The 26221-nt window shown below is 42.8% G+C and overlaps 2 protein-coding genes across 3 annotated transcripts in view; one reads left to right on the plus strand and one right to left on the minus strand.

Annotated features, from left to right (window-relative positions):
- Nucleotides 1-20409, plus strand: part of MEGF10 (multiple EGF like domains 10) — a 106441-nt gene extending 86032 nt beyond the window's left edge. Inside the window, exons 14-25 of one of the 2 annotated variants that reach the window (XM_066603141.1) lie at nt 420-566; nt 685-819; nt 968-1096; nt 3748-3876; nt 5215-5343; nt 5467-5595; nt 6082-6318; nt 7090-7217; nt 8930-9053; nt 10360-10566; nt 12781-12809; nt 14147-14289. In XM_066603141.1, coding sequence (XP_066459238.1) covers nt 420-566; nt 685-819; nt 968-1096; nt 3748-3876; nt 5215-5343; nt 5467-5595; nt 6082-6318; nt 7090-7217; nt 8930-9053; nt 10360-10566; nt 12781-12809; nt 14147-14158 — 1535 coding nt within the window. In that variant the 3' untranslated portion in view covers nt 14159-14289. Of the gene's footprint in view, nt 1-419; nt 567-684; nt 820-967; nt 1097-3747; nt 3877-5214; nt 5344-5466; nt 5596-6081; nt 6319-7089; nt 7218-8929; nt 9054-10359; nt 10567-12780; nt 12810-14146 lie in introns of both variants that reach the window. The other variant, XM_066603140.1, reaches the window with a different exon arrangement.
- C5H5orf63 (chromosome 5 C5orf63 homolog) overlaps nt 1-26221 on the minus strand; it is a 287813-nt gene that overhangs the window by 161594 nt on the left and 99998 nt on the right. The window contains exon 2 of the mRNA XM_066603147.1: nt 14584-14656. The gene's annotated coding sequence lies outside the window, so the exon portion shown is untranslated. The remainder of the gene's footprint in view (nt 1-14583; nt 14657-26221) is intronic.

The following is a 26221-nucleotide window of genomic DNA, read 5'->3' on the forward strand; positions in this document are numbered from 1 at the left end:
TTTGTACCCACTCAAGCTCTGATATGTCCTTGAGTACCAGTGCCCAAAACTGTATGCAATATTCCATGTGTGGTCTGACCAGTGACTTGTAAAGAAGAAGAACAATGTTCTCATCATGTGCCCCTAGACCTCTTACCTGGTAAAGCAGCATTTGGGCTCCCTTCATTATGAGAGTTTTGGATGCGATTGCCGCTACAGTTATCTAGAACAATCTATCTTTCTGCTGAATATAAGTAATGATTTTTAAGCTATTATACAGTATGAATTTGCCCCTAGTGTTATTCTGGTCAATATTCAATAAATTGCTATGGTTTATAGTACAACTGCTGTTTTGGGCAGTTTAAGAATCTGGATGTCACACATTATTATTAGTAAGTATTCTTGAGTAAGGATGTTCTTTTATATCTTTTTGTTACCAGGTATGCACTGTGACAGTGTCTGTCCTGGAGGGCACTGGGGACCGAACTGCTCAAAGTCTTGTAACTGCATGAATGGCGCCTCCTGTTCACCGGATGAGGGGATCTGTGAATGTGCTCCTGGCTACAGAGGGACAACATGTCAAAGAAGTGAGTATAAGCTGTCACACATTGTATGCTTATTATGTCTATGTACTGCTAGGAGTTTTACATTATAGTAGCAGCTGATGTATGTCATTACTTATACACATGCTTTATGTGCCTGCAGTTTGCTCACCGGGATTTTTTGGGCATCGTTGTAGCCAAGCTTGTCCGCAGTGCGTCCACAGTAATGGCCCCTGCCACCATGTGACAGGCATGTGTGACTGCTTAGCTGGATTCATGGGTTCACTGTGCAATGAAGGTAAGTACTTTTCACTTTTTGTGGTTTTGTTATTTTTGTTTTGCAGTATGGGAAATTACACGTCAGAAGGCAGTAGAAAGATAGATAATGTCTCTCTGTCCGGACTTTTCTTTTAAACAAGTAAACTTTTCTTCTTTTTCCCTATTAGTTTGTCCCAGCGGCCGCTATGGAAAGAATTGTGCTGGCATTTGTACATGTACCAACAATGGGACTTGTAACCCCATCGATGGATCTTGCCAATGTTATCCTGGGTGGATTGGCAGCGATTGCTCTCAGCGTAAGTCTGTTTTGTTTATTTGTTTAATAGATCAACCCTGTTTTATGTGTTGCCATGTTGTATTTATGCTTGTAAAAGTATTTTTTTCCAAGAAAATTTAGATCATCGGTATGTTTGCCGTATGTTGCTTTGGTTACTGGCTGAAACATCATTAAGCTAATATTGTCCAAAAAACTGCAGAAGCAGTTGAGGCAGCCATCAGATTCAGTAATGAATTATGAACAATTAGCATAGAACGGAAAACTAGGACGCCAAAGAGTTAGCAAATTCTTTACATTTTACACATTTGAAACTTCTGTTGAGGCCACATAAGGGACAGAAGATGCTAACATACTCACCAGTAAGACATTCTGCCCACAAAGAAGGAAGCTCACACGAGCTAAAAGAGTTATGACACCCTGTTAATAGCAGGAACTAAAAAGAGACATGTAGACAAAGAACTCAGTGTAAAACTATCCAATTCATGCAGAAAAGGCCATGGCTCTCACATAGGGCATGACCTAAAATCTTATACACATCCTTGGGCTCAAGCGCCTACAATACATAAAGACAAAATAAATTACACATTAGAAAAACATGCATTTTATTCAGTATTCATAGATATTAAATAGATTTAAGAATCATCTAGTAATTTCTCATTAACATGATTGTAGCTTTTATAGAATTGCACCATTATATTTCCATGACTAATGTCTGAAAAATACACAGAAATAGTTGTTTGTTTATAGGTGGATGCAAAGTGTTTTCGGATGGAATAATATAAATCATAAGGGTGAATTCACGTGCGGAAAATTTGTTACAGAAATTTCTGTGACTGTTCCATTCATAAAGCAAAAAAAATGGGTTTGGTACAGTGGTAGCCAGTAGAGCAAAATGTGATTTTTCTCAGTAAGAGAAATTAAGTAATCTTGTAGATATGATACCTTTTAATGGCTAACAAAAATACATGATGTTATAGCGAGCTTTCGAATCTCACAGGGTCCTTCCTCAGGCAATAATGGAACAAATCCAATGACGTATTTAATAAATATGCATGATGACATGGGAGGGCATGAACATGGTGAACTTAATTTGTACTAGATAAATACCATAAGCAGAGGGTAAGAGGGCACAGTCATGTTGGGATCAAAAGCATTTAGACAACTAGCAGGGAGGGATGACCATAACAGTAAATATCTAGTCCAGTGACAAGGAATGTGAAATCTCTCCTTCAGACCTGCAAACAAGTAAGATGGAACAATACCTCTGCAGCGCCACCAATTAGATGGCAGCATTCCTTCAAATCAATGTATGAGTTTTTATCAAGTTTGTAAAACAATGATTAGGAATAGCACCCCTTCTGGGTGCTCTCCTTGGGGAGAGACGACGCCATCCCCCGACCCACTCACCTCCCAGGTGTCTCCACATTTTGTTGCATTCATATGAATTAAGCTTGCAGGAATCCATGTGTTTCGTGTGAAAACAACTCTATTCAAAGTAATGGAACAGATTATAAGTTGAAGAAGTTTCCAAAACAAACCTGCCGCGTGTGAATATACCCTTAGAGAGAACCTGTCACATTGAGCAATCAGTCTGATCTGCAGGCATCATATTGTAGAGTAGAAAGCTCTGAGCAGATTCATGTATAGTTTTGTGGGAGAAGAGTCAGCATAACTTATTATTTTTCATTTTAATTCCTGGTCTTCTGGGCTTAGAAGCCTGTTGTGTGATTCTATCATTGATTGACAGCCTTCCTTGTATTACTGTCCATATGGAGATAACTGTCAATTACTGATAGGACCACCCACTGGACTCCTAAATCCATGATGCCCACAAACTGAACTGTATTTTTAACATGACAGGTTCCCTTTAAAGGGGCTGTCTAAGGTAAGAAAAACATGGTTGCATTTTTCAAAAAATTCAACCACTTCTGTACTTTATGTGTTTGGTTTGCAGCTCATTTCTACTCACTTTAATAGATCCAAACTCCAACAACGAATACAGCTCATGGGCAGATGTGGTGTTTATAGAAGCAAGTAGCCTTTTTTTAAATGTAAAGGGCAGCTGTCATCAGTCAGACCACTAAAACTATAGGTGAATTGGCATTCATTAATGGGCTTCCTGATCATGGAGCAGAAAAATGACATGCACTGTGTGTTAATTATTGTACGTGAGCGCAGCCAGTTAAAAGCATTGAAGCTTTCATGTATTGGCTTTAATGGGCAGCGTAAACTGTTAGAAAAGTAAATTACCATGGGCAGCCAACACAGTACCTGTTCTCATGTACTGGGGCATAACATAATTCCCTAATTATTATTTTGCTATGAGAATCAGTATGAACAAGCAGGAGTGTTCTGATGTAACATCAGACAAACATGGAAAGTGTAAATGCATCATAGCTCCCCCACTAGCCAATATTCAGAGCTCACTCAGTTTCATGCCAGCCTCTAGTCCGGTGGCTACTGACAGGGAATACTGTACTTAGTTGATGAATTCCCAAGGTAACAATCGGAAATGTCTGGACTGCATTAATATTAATGTAGAGATTTTCATCTAAATAGTGAAATTACATCATTCTAATTCAATAATTAAAACTTGACTCAGAATTGTAGAATCTTTAGATACTTTTGAACTGAAACTTTTTGGACTTATGAATATCTGGTTAATTTCAGCATGTCCTCCTGGTCACTGGGGTCCCAACTGTATTCACACCTGTAACTGCCATAATGGGGCCTTCTGCAGTGCATATGATGGAGAATGCAAGTGTTCTCATGGATGGACTGGACTGTACTGCACTCAAAGTAAGATCTGTAAACCGCAAAATGAATTATGTATTAAAACGTCATATTTGTATTAAAACTTCATATTTGTACATCTTTTTACCATATTAAGAATTAATAGTCCTAAAATGCGGATCTGCAACAAAATCCACAGTGCAAGTTTTTTTGTGGATTTTGGTGGAGATCCACAACAAAATCTGCAGTGCAAAATTTACTGCTGATTTTGATGTGGATCTGCACCAAAATCCACCTCGTGTGAATGCAGTCTAACTCTTAGTAAGGCCAGGAACTGTCACTGCAGCACATTGATTCCAGTGTGTTTCAGATTTCAATACTTGGCTCATCAGTCCCCTGATTAATCTATGTAGACATATTCCACCATTCCATATTGTTCCATGTCAGTCTGCAGATTGATACACCAGGATGTTGTAGTGTATAAGGCAGCAGCTTGGATGGGTCAGACAAGATGGGAGAGAGGAGCAGGAGGCCCAAGGTTCACTTTTCACAGGCCAAATTGGTGGAGCACAGAAGGAGTAGTGAAGAGGTCCCATGCTGTGCAGCTGGAGGATGCTCGGGCACTGGGCTTGCAGGCACTGTATCCCTATCAAGTTGCTCCACGCTGCTGCCTGTCAGACTGTGCAACTGTATGCACAGTATAGCCCAACTCCTCTCATCTGCTCTTCACCTTGTGCTTTAAGCATTGGAGATGGGGAGGAGTTGGTTTATACTATACAAAGACTTGCATAGCCCAACAGGCAGAACAATGGAGCAGTATGATAGGGAAAGCGACTTGTCTTCTGAAGTATGTGGGACAGAGTCTCGGGGATGCATGCGGGGGAGGACAAGCAGCCAGCAACTTTCACTATGGCAAGGGGAGCCTCTAGTTCTCTCTGGCCTAGGGGCCTGGTCACAACTGCAACCCTTGTGACCCCTATAGCTATGCCACTAAGTGAAAGACCTCTTTAAATTTTGCAGTAGTTCTGCATAGTTCAGTGTGCCCTAAAAATAAATATTATTAGGGAGCTCTACCATAGTCCCTGATCCTCATATCTTTACATATACACATACTGGCTGGTGATTGGTTTATAGTGCTTTATGCATACAACCCTATTAAGTATATGAGATGGCTGGACTATTGTACAAGAGTAACCACTTGTGCTTGTTGTGTCACCCTTATCTCCTCATAGTCTGTGAGCTCTTGCGAGCAGGGCCCTCACACCTATAGTTTAAATTGTCTATTGTAATATCTAGATTTGTCTTGTAAATCGCTGCGGAATATGTTGGCGCTATATTAATGTTAGTTATAAAAATGTATTTGTATGGCACTAATACATGTTTATACTATGATCATGCCTATAGGATGTCCACTAGGTTACTTTGGAAAGGAGTGTTCCCGAGTGTGCCAATGTCAGAATGGTGCAGACTGTGACCACATAACTGGGCAATGTACATGTCGTACAGGATTCATGGGAAGACACTGTGAACAAAGTAAGTCCCACTATCTCCATTCTTCTATAGTACTTTGGGTTGTCTATTACTCTTAGGGTTGATTTCCATTATCAAGGTGCATCAATCAGTTTACACTCATATACCTCTTATTTTTCCTTTCAGAATGCCCGGCAGGTTCATACGGTTATGGCTGCCGACAAGTTTGTGACTGTGTTAACAATTCCACATGTGACCACATTACTGGAACCTGTTACTGTAGTCCAGGTTGGAAAGGTACAAGGTGTGACCAAGGTGAGATTAAGTGATGTGGTAAGGTTTCTGGAGATGCAGTAGTCATATTGCAATTGCCTATTAACCAATTTTATAGTTGACCAGTGTTAGATATGCAACTATACTATATTTGTAAATTGAACTAATCTAGTTAGTTTAATTACTGAGTTATATTGAATACATAAGTCTCAAAACAATTTATGAGAAGCAGTATAACACCATACAACGCACGACGTTTCAGTTTAGAGATAGAAAAATGGTAATATTTTCCTAAATTAAATGTAAGCTTCATTCAAATATGTTACTAATGGTAGAATCACAAAGGACATAATATATGTGGACCATGTAATTATCTTTTTTGTACAGTGAGTCATCTACGTCATGAAATAAATCATTTATTGTCTATTGTATGATCAGTTAGTTCACTGTCCCAGCTAATGTCCTCTCTTCATCCCTCACATCTATGTGTGCTAATTTATTTTCTTTCCTTCTGCTATTCCCTTCTAGCTGTAATGATAATTGTAGGAAACCTGAACAGCCTGACCCGCACAAGTGCTGCTGTCCCTGCTGATACTTACCAGATTGGTGCCATTGCTGGCATCATTATCCTTGTCCTGGTTGTCCTCTTCCTGCTAGCCCTCTTTATCATCTATAGACATAAACAGAAGGGCAAAGAGACAGCAATGCCATCTGTAACCTACACCCCCACCGTCCGAGTGCTCAACACAGACTATACCATTGCAGGTAACTGCTAACTTTACAAGCATGGACTCTTAGAAAATATCACTTGTCAAACTTTCTTTGAATCTCTAATTCAATTTTCTATTAAACTGACTTGAGATTAAAGCTATTTAAAAATGTATTATTAAGATATTAGCAATCATGTGCATTGTGATATGTTAACAGTGCCAATAGCGGTTTGTAATATAATGTTGTATTGAGGCACCATACTGCAGCAGACACAATGCTTATGGCTCCATAGAAGCCAAAGAAGCTCCATCTGCATAAAAGTTAAAGGTTTTCTGGGAGTTACATCAATGACCTATGCTTAAGATATGTCATCAATATCAGATCAATGAGAGGACAACTTCCAGTCATTTAACTGTTTGCAGGAGCCGCATTACATTGGTACTAGCACAGCGTCATTCATGGTGTAGCAGCTGTGAACAGTACTACAAACTCAGGGCCAATCAAGTGAAAGGGACTGAGCTTGCAGTACCATTCTGGGCCAATGCACTAATCTGATATTAAGGACCTTTCCTTAGAACAGGTCATCAATATAGAAATCCTGGGATACCTCTTTAAAGAAGGCATTCCATCTACAAACCAGAGCAAGCCTAAGAGAACAAAGACATCAAGTAAGTTAGATGGTGCGCACACCAAGTCTGTTCGCCTCTTCCCATAATTAACTACCAGATCAGAAGATATAAGGCATTTAATGGAGAAAGCACCAGTTTTGGTTTGAATGCACTGGAAATGTGGACTGTAAATGACAAGAATATTTCTTCCACACAGATACTCTCCCCCACAATAATGGAGGAAACCCCAACAGCCAGTACTTCTCTAATCCAAGCTACCACACATTGAGTCAGTGCACAACAGGACCTCATCTCAACAATATGGACAGAATGGTTGTTTCTAAGGTAAGGCATGTGATACTATATGGTTATTATACATAACTACTACAATATACATATTCCCTACCTTCTCTTCTGTGTATGTTCATTTATGCCTCGTGGTTGCATGGAAAGTTCATAAAAATATTGGAAATGATGATGCACACGTGAATAATGCTGTAATGTTATCAAAAGTGCAAACTGAACCAACCTGGAATTCTGTCCAGTAGCTTGGTGACCATCTTTGGACTGCGGTTTGTAAAATGATCTGCTGTTGGGGTACTTTGAAGCACACTAGTTTCAGTGATAACATCCCTACTGTTTACACGAATCAGGCATCCATGGTTGCACATTTTTTTCCTTTATTGATCACCTAGCTACACCTCCTCTTTCATAAACCTCTGCCAATTTAGCCTCCTATTCTCCAAACAAGGCCTTCAAATTCTCAGCTGACTTTTAATAGTCGAGGATAGCTTAAAACCCTTGGTGCCAATATAAAAGTTGGAGGTGGCAATTTCAATTTCCACTGTATTGGATCTATATACTACATTAAAAAAATCAAGCATTAATTCCTATAGTGACACAACATTGTTCCTCAAGTCCATTCCTATAACTTTTACTGTCATTATGGTTCCCTGGTTTTTACTATTTAACTCTACCAGTTAGGATCTGGTCTTCGCTACAGGGACATCCAGTTATCCCAAGAGTAGTCTTGGTACTGTAGAGGCTGATGCAGACAGGTCAGGATGGTAGTGTGGTAATGGAGAAGCAGGCAGGCACATGGTTAATATACAAAGCGAAAATCAGGGAAGACGTACCTTTGCAGAAGCATGCAGAACCAATTACTCAGGCACCCTCCAGTGGGGAAGGGTGCCTTGAATAACCTTAGAACCTTCCCGACTGGCTGGTAACAGGAAAGCTGTGTGCACATACTGGAGGGTGCATGTGGGCACCCAAGAGGTGACAGTAAGAAGATGACAACTGGTACGGCATCTGCTGTAGAGGACATGAGGATATGGCAATGGCCATGACTGGCGGAAGGAGGGGGTAGAGGACACTGTTGGCTGTGCCCAATCGCCATAACAAACTCCTTCACAACTCCTTCAGGTTAAAGCAATAATCCTAAGTAGAGTTCTAGAAAAATATAACTTTTGATTGATGGTATTGATTGATTCTCATCAACTTCTTTTAACTACATATTAGAAAGACTGCCCCTGGACAGGTGCTTACATATTACTGGATATAATAAAGGCCCATTTACACAGAGCGATGATTGCTCACAAATCACTCAAAAGTGAAGTTTTGAGCGATAATTGTTGCATCTAAACGCACAGCCATTGTTCACTTTTCGTGCACTGCTCGTTGATCGTTAAATTCAAGCCAGCCTAAAAATCTTATGGTCTTATCAGGACCGCACGCTGAGTTCTCCGCGGGTAGTGCTGATAGTATTGTTTCAGCTATTTAACCTGCAGGAAAACAATGGAGCTGAATGCAGATAAGAGCCCTCCGGCTATTAACTGCATTCAGCTAAAGGCTTCATTTGCACATTAAATAACTATTAAGTAGCTGAGTAGCTTCTTAATAGTTTATGCAAAATGATCGCTCAAACCTGTCACTCAAACTGTCGTTTGAGTGATTTTTGAGCGATCATCACTCCATGTAAATGGGACTTTAGAGTGGAGTAGTTCAACTGATTTGCAATAATTTTAATTATATTTTGCATTTCCTTTTTTATTCAGTCCAAAAGCAGCCAGCTTTTTGTAAACCTAAAGACTTTGGATCCTGGAAAGAGATCACACACTATTGATTACACAGGAACTCTGCCAGCAGACTGGAAGCAAGGAGGATATCTCACTGAGCATGGTAATAATGACAATTCTACATAAGCTCTAGGCACTGTGTACAAGACATTTTGCTAACTTACAAGTGGGCTGTACGTCAGCAGTATACAAAGTGAAAAGAAAAATGGCTTTTTATGATGTATTTATTTTCCTTTAAATCTGAATTCTAACTGCTCTTAGACCTGGAAATTTACTGTAGACTGGAAATCAGTAGAGCAGACTCCATGCTATGCCACCGGAGGGGGTTGGGGTGTGTCCAAGAAAATCAAATCTGCTGTTTTTAGGATCCTATGACTTAAAGTGACCCTCTGGGCCTGGAGAAACAAAGATGGCCACACCACTTCTCTGACTTCCTGGTGCACACTGAGTATTAGCATGCATTAGTAGTCTAAGACCCTACATACTGTTCTGATTGGTCAGCACTGGTCATGCGGGCAGCACTGGTAAATCAAACCAGGTGTAGTGTCTTAGACTGCTGATGTATACTAATACACAGTGTGCATCAGGCAGTCAAAGAAGCTGATGTGGCCATCTTTGTTTCTCTAGGCCCGAAGAGTCACTTTAAGAACTCCCATGGAGGAAACACTGTGATCACCAATTAATTTATTTGCATAGCAAAACAGTGGCTCTGCATGCAGGGTTAAAAAAAGTTTCTTAGTTAGTTTTGAGTCATGCAGGCTAAATATATTGCTAGAAAAAACAGATGACTACTGTGTTTCCTTGGGATGTGTGCTGCAGATACAGGCCCTTTAGTGGACCGTGCAAACAGCAGTATAGAGCTCAGCTACTCAACTTATCATTAGAATGGGGGATTTTGCTTTGATTGCAATCAGACCTGATTTCATTATAAGCAAATTATGCTAGTTCTTACATAGCTTTCGAGGGTGCCCATACAAGATGCTGCCAAGCCACAGTAACTGGCTCTAAGGCCACAGACAACTGCATGTAGTTTACTGTAAATTGCTGTGGTTTCATGCCGAGTACAGGCGAAGAACATGTTTTATTTGCTTCACTTGTATTTATGTAACTGTAGCAATTCGCAATACACCGCATGTGTCTTTTGACACAGCATTGCATACACGCACCCTAAATTAGGGGAATCGTCTAAGGTTTAGATAGCTCATTTGAGCCTAATATTCTTACTTGTGTAAATAACCCTTTAAAACCTACACTGAAAGGAATACAGTAAGTTAACATAACATTTGAGTCTTAAGAAATACGAGTATCTGATGCTTCCTGACTTCCATTAATAAAAGATACTATTACAGCATAACACACTATTTATCAAGCACACTCATTGGAACACTTGCGGTTTATGTTTTTCCCAGGTCTACTGAAGAGTTCTGCATATAGCATTAGCAGCTGCTCATTGAGCAGTACCGAAAACCCTTATGCAACCATCAAAGATCCACCAGTTCTTCTACCAAAACACACTGAGTGTGGCTATGTGGAGATGAAGTCACCAGCACGTAGAGACTCTGCCTATGCCGAGATAAGTAATGGCAGCCTGGCCACCAAGAATGTGTATGAAGTCGGTAAGTGTTCCTTCAATTAACTTCATGTTCTTTTCCATACCTTTATATGTCTTCACATGGAGGACATAACTGCATTTAATTTCAAAAAATAGAAAAGCATGAATATAAATATTCCCTGTTTCCCCTAAAATAAGACCTACCCCAAAAATAAGCACTTGCATGATTTTTCAGAATTTTTGAGGATGCTCAGAATATGAGCCCCACTCCAAAAATAAGCCCAGACGTAGTTACGATTCATAAAAATAGTCAATTTAAATAGCGTCTATGCAGCTATACATGTAAAAAAGTAACATCTTTTGGAGCAACAATTAATATAAGACCCTGTCTTATTTTAGGGTAAACAGGGTTATTTCTTCTTCACACTTTTAACCAAGGCCTTAAAAATGGTCACACATTTAGAGTCAGAAATTGTATACCTTTACAGGTCATTAAGTCATGGTCTATTAATTTTTGTTCCTAACCAGTCGTCCAATGTGGGGGAACAATGGCTTTTGATCTACAAGTCACTGCAGGGTATACAGCAAGTAATGTATGCTGTATCCTCTCCCAACAAAATATGTGCAGTGTCTTTGATATTTGACCCCGCCATTACCTGCTTACTGAATTCTAACTTACTGCCCAGCATGGCACTGCTGTCCGTAACATGGCTGCTGATCATGGGGCACATGACCTGCCTCTTTCAATAGCAGCCTCTATTTTATAATGATGGGCATGGCATGGCACATGGTCAATGTTATAATGCCATTGTCACGTCCAAGCAGGACGCGTTGGCTGCGAACCTGAAATACTATGCAGATGCACACATGGAACACCAAAGGACAGTGAACTGGACTCACAGGCAGATATACTACATGACTGACAAATGCTCATGACACTCACCTGCATACCTGCGCACATAACCAGATTGAATAGCTGTAAAAGTATGAGGTATTAGTTCGTGAATTGGCCAAGACACTTAAGCCTGCGAGCCCACTTCAAGGGTCCCTGTTTCGCGGTTCTCTACTCTGACAAGACAACTGCCACATGAATCCTGCCTGCATGCTGGGTGATTGTCCTGATAGCAACAGCCACATGCTGGAACCTAAGGACCTAGCTTGAGGGGCTGTTATTTATATTTAACAGACCTCTGGTGATTGGCTCCACACCCAGCCAGTTTAATTATACCACACCTGTGAAGGTGTGGCCCTGGAAACACGTAGAACAACAGGTCCCAGCAGCACAACCTAACATGCGCACCAAACAGTGGTAAACATCCAAAACACTTATCTAGCACACCTTCCTGCATAAGCAGATGGAAATTCTACAGTACATTTCATGTATTGGTTTGTATTTTGGCCAATATACATAAACCCACAAGCAAATGACAAGGGTACTTGTGGGTTCCTACTCCAACAAAACAACAACCCCCGTGAATGCTGCCTGCAAGCAAGACGATCTTTCCAATAGGGACAGCCCCATGCTGGAACCTAAGAGCCTGTCTCGCCCCAGATGGAAAATTATCCACGCAGAACAGGAAACAGTTCACACCAACACACAAGGGAATGCATAACACACGGAACAGGACTGTTCACCTCAAGTCCGGCCACCTGCACAGACACACAGAACACGTCGCTGTTCACACCTACCGAACAACATACATGAATGCAAACACAAGGGTACTGGGAGGGAATTGATAGAACCAGCACCCTCTAGCCAGAGGGGCTAGCACTTATGTGCAGTAGACCGGTGGTGATTGGCTGGCTGGAGAACTCCACACCCAGCCAGCTTAATCATTCCTCACCTGTGGAAGTGTGCACCTGGAAACCCATAGAACTGCAGATCCTAGGAGCACAACCTAACAGCCATGCTCAGTGTTATTCAATAGAGGTCACTGATGGTAGGGTCAAGTCATGTGCTCCTCCATTAACACCCATGTTACTAATTGGAGATCCATGCTGGAATTGAGTTAGGTTGTGCTCTTGGAAGGGGGCTGTGCTCTACAAATTTGAACAACAGCACTGCGCTGGTAATAAACATTTCTCCTACTTATTAATATAATGCTGTATGCAAAAATAAGTAGAAAGTGGTCAACCCCTTTAAAATCTAATTATGTTTCTGGTGAACTTCATCTTACCCAGCAGAACGCTTGCTGTGTCATACAATAGATGAGTAATTAGGGGATAGAAGGCCAGCAATTATTTTAGATAGTTACATTGTTGTTACTTTGTATTGCAGCACATTATTTTTCAAGGCCTCCTAAAATGGTAAGGCACTTTTGGATGACACTTCTCAGTGTTGCATGTATGATTTTTTGGAATGTGTTTTTTTTCTTTTTTTGGATCATGCTTATTATCTTCTATGGGCTGCAATTTATTTCACAAAACACATCCAAGTGACTGATCTCTCTTTACACACGGCATCACTCCTAGTTTTTGAAAAATACCAAAGTAGCAATAATGTGACAGCAATCTGACATGCTAGACTTGAGAGTACATCATTTTAAATTAGGCATAGATTTATACTTATACTTCCTTTTTGCATATAGCTTTTAAATACTACATTACAACCCATAGAATCCAAAATTTACCAGACAATGTTCATTCCTGTTTTCCCTACAAATTAGGAAGCTTTTTATGACTGTCCATACCTCTAGTTCTCCCCCATAATTACCTAGTGAAAAAGTCTCTTTCAGTAGTTCAGTGCTGAGTTCTGTAAAATAATTTTGATAAGAGGTAACCCATAGACAAGCCTAAGCTGCAGCAGTGTGGTCAGCAGACCCACTCTAATGGACCGGCTGTAGGACAGTTGTATAACAACTGCCCAAACTACAAACTAGTAGAGAGATGGCGAAACAGCAGCAGAATTCTCGCTAATCATATAAAGGTGGCCTTATTTATAAAACTTATGAACCAAGGAATTCTGCGTTATTAGAGGCATGCTCCCATTTAGGACCTTCATCTACTGGTCAGAATGGAGAAAGGTTACAAAGTTACTTGGCATTGCAATGCATTACATGGCTAGCCTGTTGATTTCAAATTGGATTATTAATTACTTCCTTTCCTCTGCGGTGGCACTGAAAGGAAAATTATTACCTTTCACTTGGTCCTGCCAACATTAATGTGGATCCCTGTGTAGCAATATATCCTGTGACATACAAACCGTCAGGAGACCCTTCTAATAAAAAGGAAGTTTCCAAAGTGGACAACTGCTTTAAATAACACTGTAACATTTCTGGTAGTGCACAATAGTAACACCAATTGTCAACAGCTGGGGAGCCATTTGTAGGGTGCCCAAGATTCATAGACAACCTCCAGGACACTGGTTGGAGAATACTACCCTAAACTCTTTCCTGTACTACTAATGAACCTAAAAATGACATATAATAAGATTTGATATGCATGTTTACATATTGTATTTCAATGAAAAGAACTGCCAAGCTGTAATATACCTGGAAATTGCTGCATTTACAATCGTATATAATATATATTTTGTTAGATGATTTGCTATGGAAAGAAAGTTGGACAACCTGGAATAAATAATTGCTGCACAATTTAGTCCCATGTGTTAATTAATGGGTGCACTATATTTTATTTTTTCTTAGAACCCACTGTGAGTCTCGCCCAAGGAGTATTCAACAGCAACTATAAAGCCAGTCAAGATCTCTATGACCTTCCAAAGAACAGTCACATTCCATGTCATTATGACCTTCTTCCTGTCCGGGACAGCACTTCATCTACTAAGAGTGAGGAGACCAGTGAATGATAGTAGCAATTCATCACTCCACAGCATACTATGGCTGACTCCTACTGAACTGTATGCTTCATTTCACTAGACTGATATCAAGTGAGACTACTGTCTTCTGCATTAAATGACTGCACCAGCGAAGCTGGGAAACAATGTTTGCCAAGCAAAGGACAAGCTTAAAGGCCGGATGGATGAAGTAGCGGTGCTGACTTGGCGATATACAAGGGCTGTTAATAATGCTCACCAACAAGCTGTATAATAATAGACAATATTTCCAGTCTTTGAAATACATACCACTAACAACTCTTTACAGGCGCAAGCTGGAGGACTTTCATTCCGTTGATCCTTATTGACCAGTTCTAATTTCCTAATGGGGGAAAAAAAATCATTTTTAGAGATTGTTTCTTTGATTTGCACTGACCTGGCTGTGTCATACAAGTCAGTGAGTGTTTGTATCATAGTACTGTGTTTTAGTATGCTAGAGATGTTGTATGGATACGACACAAATATGAATGGAAAGCACATGTAAAACCACTACATGAAACGTTAACCAGGGTTTAGTCGGTGTGTGGCTGTGTTTGTGTGTACATATGTATAAACCCTGCTCTAAGGAGATGTCTGCAACGTTTTATTACTGTACCGGTATGGTACTGCAAGGTGGGCTTTATTTATACCTATTTTAGTGAACCCATCACAAATCAAACTTGACGCTTTGGTTTAACAAGACTAACAAGAGTTTTTGGTTATATTGATGGAATGGCTATAACCAACTTATTATGGTTGTGTAGAGATAGTTTTATGCTGGTTTCATTTCTCTCCTCCCGTGAATTAGGACAACTAGTGGAAAACTAGTAGACTAAAAAGTGATTCATTTAAAGCTTCCAGATTACATACAGTGATCAAGTGTTGTAGATCTAATCTACATGACCCTTCCCAATTAAACATCTCACTATGTTACATACAAGATGCGATGAATACATGTTTAAAATTTGCTTTTCTGATTTTTCAATTGACGGCCTACCATAGGATAGACCAGCATTGTATGATCAGTGAGAGTCTGTGAATGGGTTGGATTTACAGTACTAAACAGTATCATAGGGAGGAAGTGTAGAGACCGGTGGAGCTACATTAAGAGATTTAGGAACACAATGTGATGCGATAGTGGATAAGACGGTGGTATAAGGTGCAGCCAGCCCAGAGAACACCTTGGTTAGAATGAGCATGTCAATGTATCTGAAGGTAAAAACTAACTCTGGGTATGAGGCACAACCCTTTTACGAATTGTAGGGATTTTAGACCAGGATTGACTCACTTTGGGGACACAAACCCTTCCTTGGCCCCTTCCTTGTAACAACTCCTCTGCTTGCTGAACGCAAATTTGCTTTTTACCATCACAGAGTTGTGTTTTGCCCAGGCGTTCTGAGGAAGGGGCTGTGTTCGCGAAATGCATCAGTGGATTGGTTTTGTTGTGACATCAAGAGGAGTCAAGTCCATATTCTGGTCCCAAGTGCCATTTGCAAAAGGGTTGCGCCACTTGCCCAGTGTTTCTGTTTTTACCTTCGGTATCACATGCCTCAAAATAGCTATGAAAATCCTTTTAACACTTTACACATTCGTTGATCTTTGCAAATTCATATAGTGTCCTACTACAGGAAATAAACGGAGTAATGCCTGATTACATATAAATTACCTTTAGGAAGTCAATTTATGGACCAGGATTCTGTTTAGAAATATAGCTTGTAATTTGAGATTTTTGCAGGAACCCACAAAATTGCTGCTTCCATTCTGGGTAATTGCTGAGTAAACTTCCACTGCACATTGTAAAAGGAGGGCACATAACTGCCAACATATAACTTTGGAACACAAGTAGGAATTTAACATTTTTTTGGTGTCACGGACAGGATGTTGACCTTATGGACTGAATGGGATTTCTTCCAAATCTTTGTTCTAAAATGTACATTGGAATGAGGGTAATTGGTCCTAATGTGAAAGCTACCGTAGTTACCTATAACAAATATGGTTTGTCATTAACCTTCAGGCCTCATGAAACTATTTCAAATGCCAAATGTTTCTGCACATATTTAGATGACTTTCTATTGCATTATGCAAGGTGCATATCAGCAAGTATTTCCAGTTACTTCTCCTGTGGTTGTGTAGTGAACTTGCAGAGTGTTGTACAAGACCAGTATTATAATCTTAGTTACTTTTTAAGCTAATCATATGCGTTGTATTATAGCGAACTCTTTACAGTGCCATGTGTAGATTATTTGTATGCTAAGAAACTGAATTCCTGTGCATAATTAAGGTACCTTCTATTTTATTTTTTCTTTTATAGCTAAATTAGATTTTATGCTTTATATGCTTAAGCTGGTCTTTTGCATAGCTTTTTAATGTTATTATTTGTTTAACCTTCTTTTGTGATTTTCAATACATGAACCTTCTTTCCTTATATTCTTTGGTGCAGTTTTGTTTGCAAATACATTATTACACATTTTAATGGGGAGATGGGGATTTCCAACCAACTAAATAACACCTAAAGCCATATAAATACAATTTAAATGCAAATATTTAGAATCTTGATGCCACAGTGTCTTTTTATTCCTCTGCTTTACAACTTTTTAGCATCTACAACAACCCACCCTGTTTTTTTGGACAAAGGGGTGTGGTTCATCAGGACAAGGCAGGGTCACCTCTGCCTGAGACATTTATGTATAATTTATGCCAGAAACTGTGTAAAGTATACCATACTTCATAAACTGATATTACACTAGCTCACTGCCATCAATTGTAGCAAGGAAGAAAATGCCTGCTCTAGTCACAGGTGGTATCATCACAAAATTGGAAAACTTCCAGCACTCAAAAACAGATATAAAACTTAGCTTGTATTCCATAGCAATAAAAAGCAACAATACAGGAGCAACAAATAAAGACAGAGAACGCTTATTACGCATTTGAAGCCTGAACAACTCGGCTTTGAGTAAGAGCCTGGTTGTTCCGGCTCAAAACACATTCGCTGTTTTTATCTCTTGCTCCTTTATTGTTGCTTTTTATTGCTATGGGAGTTTTCTATATATTTTTGAGTACTGTAAATAATACCATAAATCTACTCCAGCTTTTAGCTAGCCTAGATTGCTGTTTCTGTGTCAGCACATTGGGGATGCCAAGATGTGCCTAATTATGAAGAGTCACGCTTCTCTTCATACATTAGGTGTGCCAGCGGGCATCAAATTAAGATTGGCATTTGAAACACTCTTAATAAATCTCGTCTATTGTGCCTATACTTTAAAGCTACCCTCTGGGCCCGCACTAGTATGCATTGGTAGTCTATGACACTACATGCTGCTCTGACTGGCCAGTGCTGGTTAATCAAAGCAGGTGTAATGCCTTAGACTAATGTTGCATACTAATGCACAGGTATTTAGAGAAGCAGTGTGCCCATCTTTGTTTGTTCAGGCCCGGAGGGTCGCTTTCAGGGTGCTAAAGTATGAGTATAATTTTATGTCTTTGTGCTCTTGCCATTGCAATTCGTTTTTTGTTATCTATGCTTAGTCTGAAGGTGCCATGCATTAGGCCAAATCAATGTTGTAATTCTCTTAGCAGTGAGATATGCAATAATCAGTATCCGTGTACAGTATTATGAATACTGATTGAACTAAAAATGACTCCTGCATGTAGGCTATTGGATGAGTCTATCCTACAAAACCTAACAAGGGCAAGCCTTACAGTTGAGTTTTATTACTCCTCTCTTTCTGTAGCATTGATCTCGCACTATCATAGACAAGTATATGTGACTGTACAGGTGAGGGCATGAAGGATAGCTTTACACTGGTATTATACTTCATCAGATTTTTGATAAATTAAAATAAAAAAACGATTCTATCTTGGTTGTTCTAACCATACCAGTTTACTCTTCTGTCTCTAAAATTCATAGTAGGAAAAATTATTTCAGAGAGATATTTTGACCCTATTGATGACTCTTGCAAACAGGTTAAATGGGTCAAACAAAATGTTAAAGGAGTTGTGCAAGATTAGAAAAAATGACTGTTTTCATACAAAAAGCAACACCACGCCTGCCCATAGGTTGTGTCTACCATTGCAGCCAAGCTCCATGGATGTAAAAGGGTCTGAGCTGCAATACCATACACTACCTATGGAATCCTAGCATGCAGAGAAAGAAAACATATACTGGCATTCAGGAGTAAAACCAAACACAATATCGTTTAATAGGCTAAGGAGAGTACTCGTAAATCCTCACTTACTTAGTATAGGTGGAAGATTGGTGGGGTAATTCACTCAACACCTCAAATCCAAGATCGTTCTTCAAAAATCAATTCAGATCCAGAAATAGAACCTATGACCAACATTTTCTTTAGGGGACGAAGCCTGGTTTGCAAAAGGAGGCAAATTGCTACCAAAGTCCTCCAAAATGTGTTACATTTTTGACTACATTCTAATAAAGTCTGGGCGTCTTCACCTTAAAGTATTGGTTGTACATTTCATTTCTGGATCTGAATGCATATATAAAAATGATCTTGGATTTTGGGGTTCGAGTGAATTACCATCCCCACTAAGTAAGTGAGGATTTATTCTCCTTAGCCTTAGATTGTGTTTAGTTATACCCCTGAGCACCAATATGTGTTTTTCTCTGCATGCTGTGTTTCCAAAACCAGAACCCATTGGATCTCTGGGACAAGACCAGTGTGCTCTCCTGTTTGGATGTCTATCTGGGACCAGGGAACTGATTGATAAAGTCCCTATTGATTGTTTTAAGGCTTCTGAGGATCAATGGTGCTACAGAATGCCCTTAGGCAGTCTTTTCGTGCCAGGTGAGACCTATCCCTGTTCTACTGGACACATTTATACATTTTTTTAGTCTGAGTGCTCTCTTTCGAGTGGGCACACAACTTTTGGGTAGGTGTGGCACTGTTTTTAGAAGAAAGCAGCCATGTTTTCCTAATCCTAGCACCCATTTAACTTTTCCACTGGAATAATTCATTTTTGTTTCACTGTAAATTGAAGGTTATATTTTTTGTATGAAATGTATTTGCTATGTTTTATAAGTAAAGCACAATATAGGGAAAGGTAGCTGTACTACTAACGATTTTCATGTTTCATAAATCCATTATTTACTCTCTAATACTATGTGCTCAAAAGGCTTGATATCTTAAGCATAGTCACAAAGTCTGTTTTTGGGGTCCTTCTGTTGTAAAATACATAAAAACAATCTGTTGGGTGTTCTTTGTTTTGGAGTGCCTCAACAAGTATGCCATGCTGATGAGTTCCAACAATGTTACACTGACCCAATAGACATCTACAATAATGGAACATTGTAATTTAGGGTGTCAGAACAAAGGCCTACTAGGGGTGTGCTGCCCAAGAAATAGGTTGAATAGAGAGGTGGTCTGTAATACAGCAATAAGAAGCATGTTCTGTATACCTGTGTCATACTTCAAGCCTTAAACAGTATACATCTTTAGGCTATGGCTATTTTGGTAAATTTGGTCATGCGATATCATGTCTCAGAACAATCGTACGACCAAAAAAATCTGCACAGCTTGTCTGCTACTTACTGTTGCACAACTCTTTTAGTTGTGATATGGCTGTTAAAAACACTCAAATTGCAGGCAGGTTGCAGTCAAGTCTTAGTCACATGCAGCTTGCATTGCAGTCCTTGACAACAAAGTTGCATGTAACTTGTGACCTAAAATTCAACAGCATTTGATTTTTTTATGAGTGTCATCTCATGGTCAAGTCAGGTCACAATGTGACCCCATTGACAATCATTAGATGCAATGTCACAGTGCGGCAATACAATCTTCAGAGTTGCCGCGCAGCCATAACCTTCAACAAAAGGATGCAATGAAGCCATACCTGTGATCTCACTGTATAGAAATGTGGAAATAATGTTTTGTATGAGTGTGTTTTATTGTGTTAGTTCACTGTGTGTATATACAAGTTATTGTGTTACAAGATGGAGGACACTGTTTGTACTTCAGCCGGTTTGAGGAAGCGTGGTACCCTGTTCTTTTAATGCTCTTGTAAAAAAAAAAAATCAAAACAAAAAAAGTCTTTATTAAGATATTTTTGTATTTCTTCGACAATAAAATCTATATTGTTAAAACAAAATACGATATATCATGAAATAGATTTCTTTTATTCCTACAATTGGCTCTGGGTTACTACGACAAAATAGAAAAGAGTCAACTGCACAGACCATGTATGGAAAACTATAGTTCCGATGGTTCTGTAGTATGGACCTATTGATTAGAGATGAGTGAACTTTTGAAAAATTCAGTTTGGCCAGTTTGACAAATTTGGGGAAAAAGTCTGAAGAAGCTTGGTGGCTTAGTGGTTAGCACTGTTCTCTTGCAGTGCTGGGGTTCTAAGTTCAGATTTGACCATGGGCAACATCTGCATGGAGTTTGTATGTTCTCCATGTTTTTGCATGGGTTTCCTCTCACACTCCAAAAACATACTAATAGGTGAAAATAGATTGTAAGCCCCAATGGGGAAAGAAAATATCAAGTTATGTAAAGCACTGCGTAATAAGGATGTGCTATATAAATAAAGGTGAAACACAGGGAGAACATAGAAGCTCTATGCAGGCGTTGTCAGATTTGAACGTAGGACTCTAGCACTGTAAGTGTTACCATGCAGGGCGGAGCTGGTTCCCACGGCCGGCGCGCGGCGCTCCGATGTCGGCTCCGGCGTCCCAGAGCTCTGCTGTCGGGGCTCTCCCGGCGGCGTGGAGCAGCCAGCGTGCAGCGGCGTGGGCGTGTCCGCCCGTAGGGTGCCGCCCGCTCTCCTCCACCTTCCTTATGCAACAGTGGGAGAGTCGGCTCCTCCCACTCTCCGCCCCTGGGCGGAGGCTTTTAGTTAAAAGGCTGGCAGTGACCTGAGCTCACTGCCAGTTATTGGTTCTGCTAGCCTCTAGTCAGGTCTGTCCCAGTCTGTGCTAGTTGCTCGTCAGTAGCCTGTCTGTTTACCTGTGAGCTCCATCTCCAGACTTACTCTGCTTGTAAGTTTTGTTGGTTTGTTCCACCTGCCTCTCCTGTCGGCACTCTGTCCCCTGTTAGTAGTTCCATCTTGGTAGTCGCCAGGTCCCTAGCCAGCGCAGGGACCGCCGCCCAGTTGTCCGCCTGGGGTTAGCCAGGACCGAGGCAAGTAGGCAGGGACAGTGGGGTGCGGGAAGATCAGGGCACCCCACCTGGCGCTCTGGGGGGCAGAGTGCCGTAACATAATAACTGGCCCTTAAAAACCGTTTGTCATGGAGGCGATCAGTTCCCTCACAAACCAGCTGCAGGCCCTGGTGCCTGTGATCCAGGATTTATCTGCCCGCATGGTGGCCCAGGAGCAGCGGGGGGTGTTGCAGGGATCGGACGCCGCAACCAGCCCCGAACCCAAGTGCCCTCTTCCCGAGGCGTTTTCTGGGGAGAGGAACAAGTTTTTTGTTTTCCGACAGGCGTGCCGCCTGTTTTTTCGGATGCGTCCCCGTTCTTCCTGGTCAGAGGCTCAGAGGGTCGGGCTGATAATGTCCCTGCTGCGGGGCTCTGCCCAGACATGGGCCTTTTCCATCCCCGAGGGTTCCCCCTGCCTGCAGTCTGTGGACTCCTTTTTTCAGGAACTCGGGGGTATCTTCGATGAACCGGACCGAGTGGGGTTGGCGGTTTCGCGGTTGTTGGCGCTGCGGCAGGGGTCGGCTTGTGTGGAGGATTATTGCTCCAACTTCAGACGCTATGCGGGGGATACGGCATGGAACGATAGCGCGCTGAAAGACGTTTTTCTGCAGGGCCTCTCGGACGCAGTTAAAGACCTGTTAATTTCCCATCCTGTTCCCGGGTCCTTAAGGGAGGCTATGGAGCTAGCAGTGAAGGCAGACAGGAGGCTCAGGTCTAGGAAGCAGGACAGGCAAACCCGTAGAGTCAGGGAGGTCGGTTATCCCGGTCCCTCTTCCTCCTTACCAGTCCCTGTGTCCGAGCCGATGGAGGTGGATCCGCTGGACCCCAAAGAGCGACGCCGGATCCGTTTGTTGCACCGTCTCTGCCTCTACTGCGGGAAAGCTGGACACCGGGTGATAACCTGCCCACTGAGGGCTCAACGCTCGCAGCCGGAACCGGCGGAAAACTCCGAGTCCTAGGCGATTGCAGGGAGGATCGCCTAGGACTTAAGGTACTTCCTAAACTTTTGGTACCGTGTCATGTTAAATTCCGGGATTTTTCCCGATCAGGGCGGGCGTTTATTGATTCTGGAGCAGCCGCCAACTTGATAAGTCTGTGTTTTGTCCGTACTCTGATGGCGGAATTTGTGGCGCTGAAGACGCCAATTCATTTTACCAGTATTGATGCTACCTCCCTCTCTACAGGCCTGGTACGATGGAGGACCCCAAGATTACAGTTCACGGTGGGGATCCTCCACTCGGAAGAACTGTCCTTCCTGGTTATGGAGAAAATGTCGGTTGATGTGGTGCTTGGTATGCCCTGGTTGGCACTGCACAATCCCCAATTTGATTGGTCCACCCGGGAATTGACTCATTGGGGATCATCCTGTCATGACCACCTGTCTACCATAGCTGTGTGCTCCGCAGATACGGTGCTCATTCCGGAGTATTTGTCAGACTTTCAGGATGTATTCTCCAAAAAACTGTCTAAGGCTCTGCCTCCTCATAGGGAGTGGGACTGTGGTATTGATCTGATTCCCGACAGCCCCATCCCTAAGGGAGCCATTTTCAATTTGTCAGGCCGTGAGCATGAAGCCCTCAAGTCCTATGTCTCGGAGGCTCTGGCCAACCGGCATATCCGGCCGTCCAGGTCCCCTGCCGGGGCGGGTCTCTTCTTTGTAGAGAAGAAGGACGGGACACTAAGGCCTTGTGTGGATTATCGGGCCCTGAATAAAATCACTGTGAAGAACCAGTGCTCCTTGCCCCTAATTCCTGACTTGTTGAATCAGGTGGTAGGGGCCCACTGGTTCTCCAAACTGGACTTGCGGGGGGCTTACAATTTAATTCGCATTAGAGAGGGAGATGAATGGAAGACGGCGTTCAACACCCCGTTAGGACATTTTGAATGTCTGGTCATGCCTTTTGGACTTTGTAATGCCCCCGTTGTGTTTCAGGGTTTTATGAACGCGGTCTTCCACGACTTTCTGGGGGTATTTCTGGTCATCTATCTTGACGACATTCTGGTGTACTCGCCTGACTGGGACTCACATGTGCGGCACCTGAGGTTGGTCCTGACCCGTTTGCGCGAGTATCAACTTTTCGTCAAGTTAGAGAAATGTACGTTTGGTTCTAAACAAATATCCTTCCTTGGTTATGTAATCTCACCCACAGAGATTCAGATGGAGTCTGATAAAGTAGCAGCAATCTCCCAATGGGTCAGAGCAGACAACCTCAAGGCTCTTCAGCGGTTCTTAGGTTTTGCAAATTTTTACCGCAAATTCATTAGGAATTACTCAGTTATTGCTCAACCTCTGACCGACCTGACTAAGAAGGGGGCCAACTTGGGTAAGTGGTCGCCTGCAGCCCTTGAGGCCTTTAGCCGTCTAAAAAAGGCATTCACAACTGCCCCGGTGCTAATACAGCCGGACGCACAACTACCCTTTTTTATTGAGGTAGACGCGTCTGAAGTGGGGACAGGAGCAGTATTGTCACAGGAAGTCAGTGGGAGGTCTGGGTATAGCCCATGTGCGTTCTTTTCGCGGAAGTTCAATTCAGCAGAGCGCAACTACGACGTGGGTAACCGCGAACTATTGGCTATCAAATGGGCCCTGGAAGAGTGGCGACACCATCTTGAGGGTGCTAGACACCCAATTACCGTATATACTGATCACAAGAATCTGGTATATCTCGCCAATGCTAAAAGACTCACAGCTCGTCAAGCCAGGTGGGCGCTGTTCTTCGCCAGGTTTAATTTCGTCGTGACATATATCCCAGGAGAGAAGAACGTGAAGGCGGACGCCCTGTCACGGAGTTTCGGGGTACCGGATAGTGAGACCATGACTCCCGAGAATATCTTAGCCCCCGGCGTGGTGGTGGCAGTTGTGGAGTCTAACTTCGTCCCTCAACTACAGGATGCTCAGCAGGACGCTCCTTCGGGGGTGCCGGAGGGCAGATGGTTTGTGCCTGAGACCCTACGCCCTAGAGTCATGGATGAGTCTCACTCGTCGGTTCTCGCCGGGCATCCAGGGTTCCAGGGGACCCTGGAGCTTTGTTCCAGACACTTCTGGTGGCCAGGCATGTCTCAGGAGATCCGCAACTTTGTGAGGGGTTGCTCGGTCTGTGCTCGCAATAAGAGTCGGCGGCGTCCTCCGGAGGGTCCTCTGAGACCGCTACCGGTTCCTTCCACCCCATGGTCGCACCTATCAGTAGATTTCATCACTGACCTTCCAGAATCCCAGAAGTGCACCACTATCTTAGTGGTGGTCGACCGGTTCTCCAAGATGGCACATTTTGTGGCGTTAAAAAAGCTACCCTCGGCAAAAGAATTCGCCACGATTTTTGTAAAGGAAATAATTCGCCTACATGGGGTTCCCCAAAATATTGTATCTGATCGCGGGGTTCAGTTTGTGTCGCAGTTTTGGCGTGCCTTCTGCAGAAACCTGGGAACGTCGCTTTCCTTCTCTTCAGCGTTCCACCCGCAGACTAATGGTCAGACTGAGCGGAAGAACCAAGATTTAGTGCAATATTTACGGTTGTTTGCTAGCGAAAAGGCTCATCAGTGGGCAGAGTTCCTGCCCTTGGCAGAGTTTGCACTAAACAACCGCCTTTGTTCTTCCACTGGGGTGTCTCCATATTTTTGTGTATACGGTCAGCATCCTCGATTCCTTACAGCAGTCCCTACCCCGTCGGTCTGTCCTGCAGCGGATGTCGCCACAGATACGCTTCAGGGGGTATGGAAAGAGGTACAGAGGAACTTGGAGGCAGCGGGGGCCCGTATGCAGTTGCGTAGTGGGAAGAGTCTGTCTGTGTCTGAACCTTACAGGGTGGGACAGAAGGTATACCTGTCTTCTAAAAATCTCAAATTGCGGGTTCCGTCCTTGAAGCTGGCGCCACGTTACGTAGGGCCGTTTGCCATCACACGTGTGGTGAACCCTCTCGCCTACGAGCTGGGGCTGCCACCCACATGGAGGGTTCACAGGGTATTCCATAAGTCGCTATTGAAACCTTTTGTCCCTTCGGTGATGCCCACCTCCGGTCCCCCTCCGCCCACCCTGGTCCGGGATGAAGTTGAATACGAGGTCCAGGAGATACTGGATTCTCGCCGGTGTCGAGGAACCCTACAATATTTGGTGGCCTGGAAGGGGTTTCGACCAGAAGATCACTCCTGGGTGGCCGCACGTGATGTTCACGCTCCCGTGTTGGTACGGCGGTTCCACCGTCGTTTTCCGTATAAGCCTGGTCGAGTTTACGGGGGCCCGGAGGTCCCCCGTCAGAGGGGGGGTAATGTTACCATGCAGGGCGGCGCTGGTTCCCACGGCCGGCGCGCGGCGCTCCGATGTCGGCTCCGGCGTCCCAGAGCTCTGCTGTCGGGGCTCTCCCGGCGGCGTGGAGCAGCCAGCGTGCAGCGGCGTGGAGCAGCCAGCGTGCAGCGGCGTGGGCGTGTCCGCCCGTAGGGTGCCGCCCGCTCTCCTCCACCTTCCTTATGCAACAGTGGGAGAGTCGGCTCCTCCCACTCTCCGCCCCTGGGCGGAGGCTTTTAGTTAAAAGGCTGGCAGTGACCTGAGCTCACTGCCAGTTATTGGTTCTGCTAGCCTCTAGTCAGGTCTGTCCCAGTCTGTGCTAGTTGCTCGTCAGTAGCCTGTCTGTTTACCTGTGAGCTCCATCTCCAGACTTACTCTGCTTGTAAGTTTTGTTGGTTTGTTCCACCTGCCTCTCCTGTCGGCACTCTGTCCCCTGTTAGTAGTTCCATCTTGGTAGTCGCCAGGTCCCTAGCCA

Source organism: Eleutherodactylus coqui, chromosome 5, assembly GCF_035609145.1.
Source record: "Eleutherodactylus coqui strain aEleCoq1 chromosome 5, aEleCoq1.hap1, whole genome shotgun sequence".
In the NCBI taxonomy this organism is placed as follows: domain Eukaryota; kingdom Metazoa; phylum Chordata; class Amphibia; order Anura; family Eleutherodactylidae; genus Eleutherodactylus; species Eleutherodactylus coqui.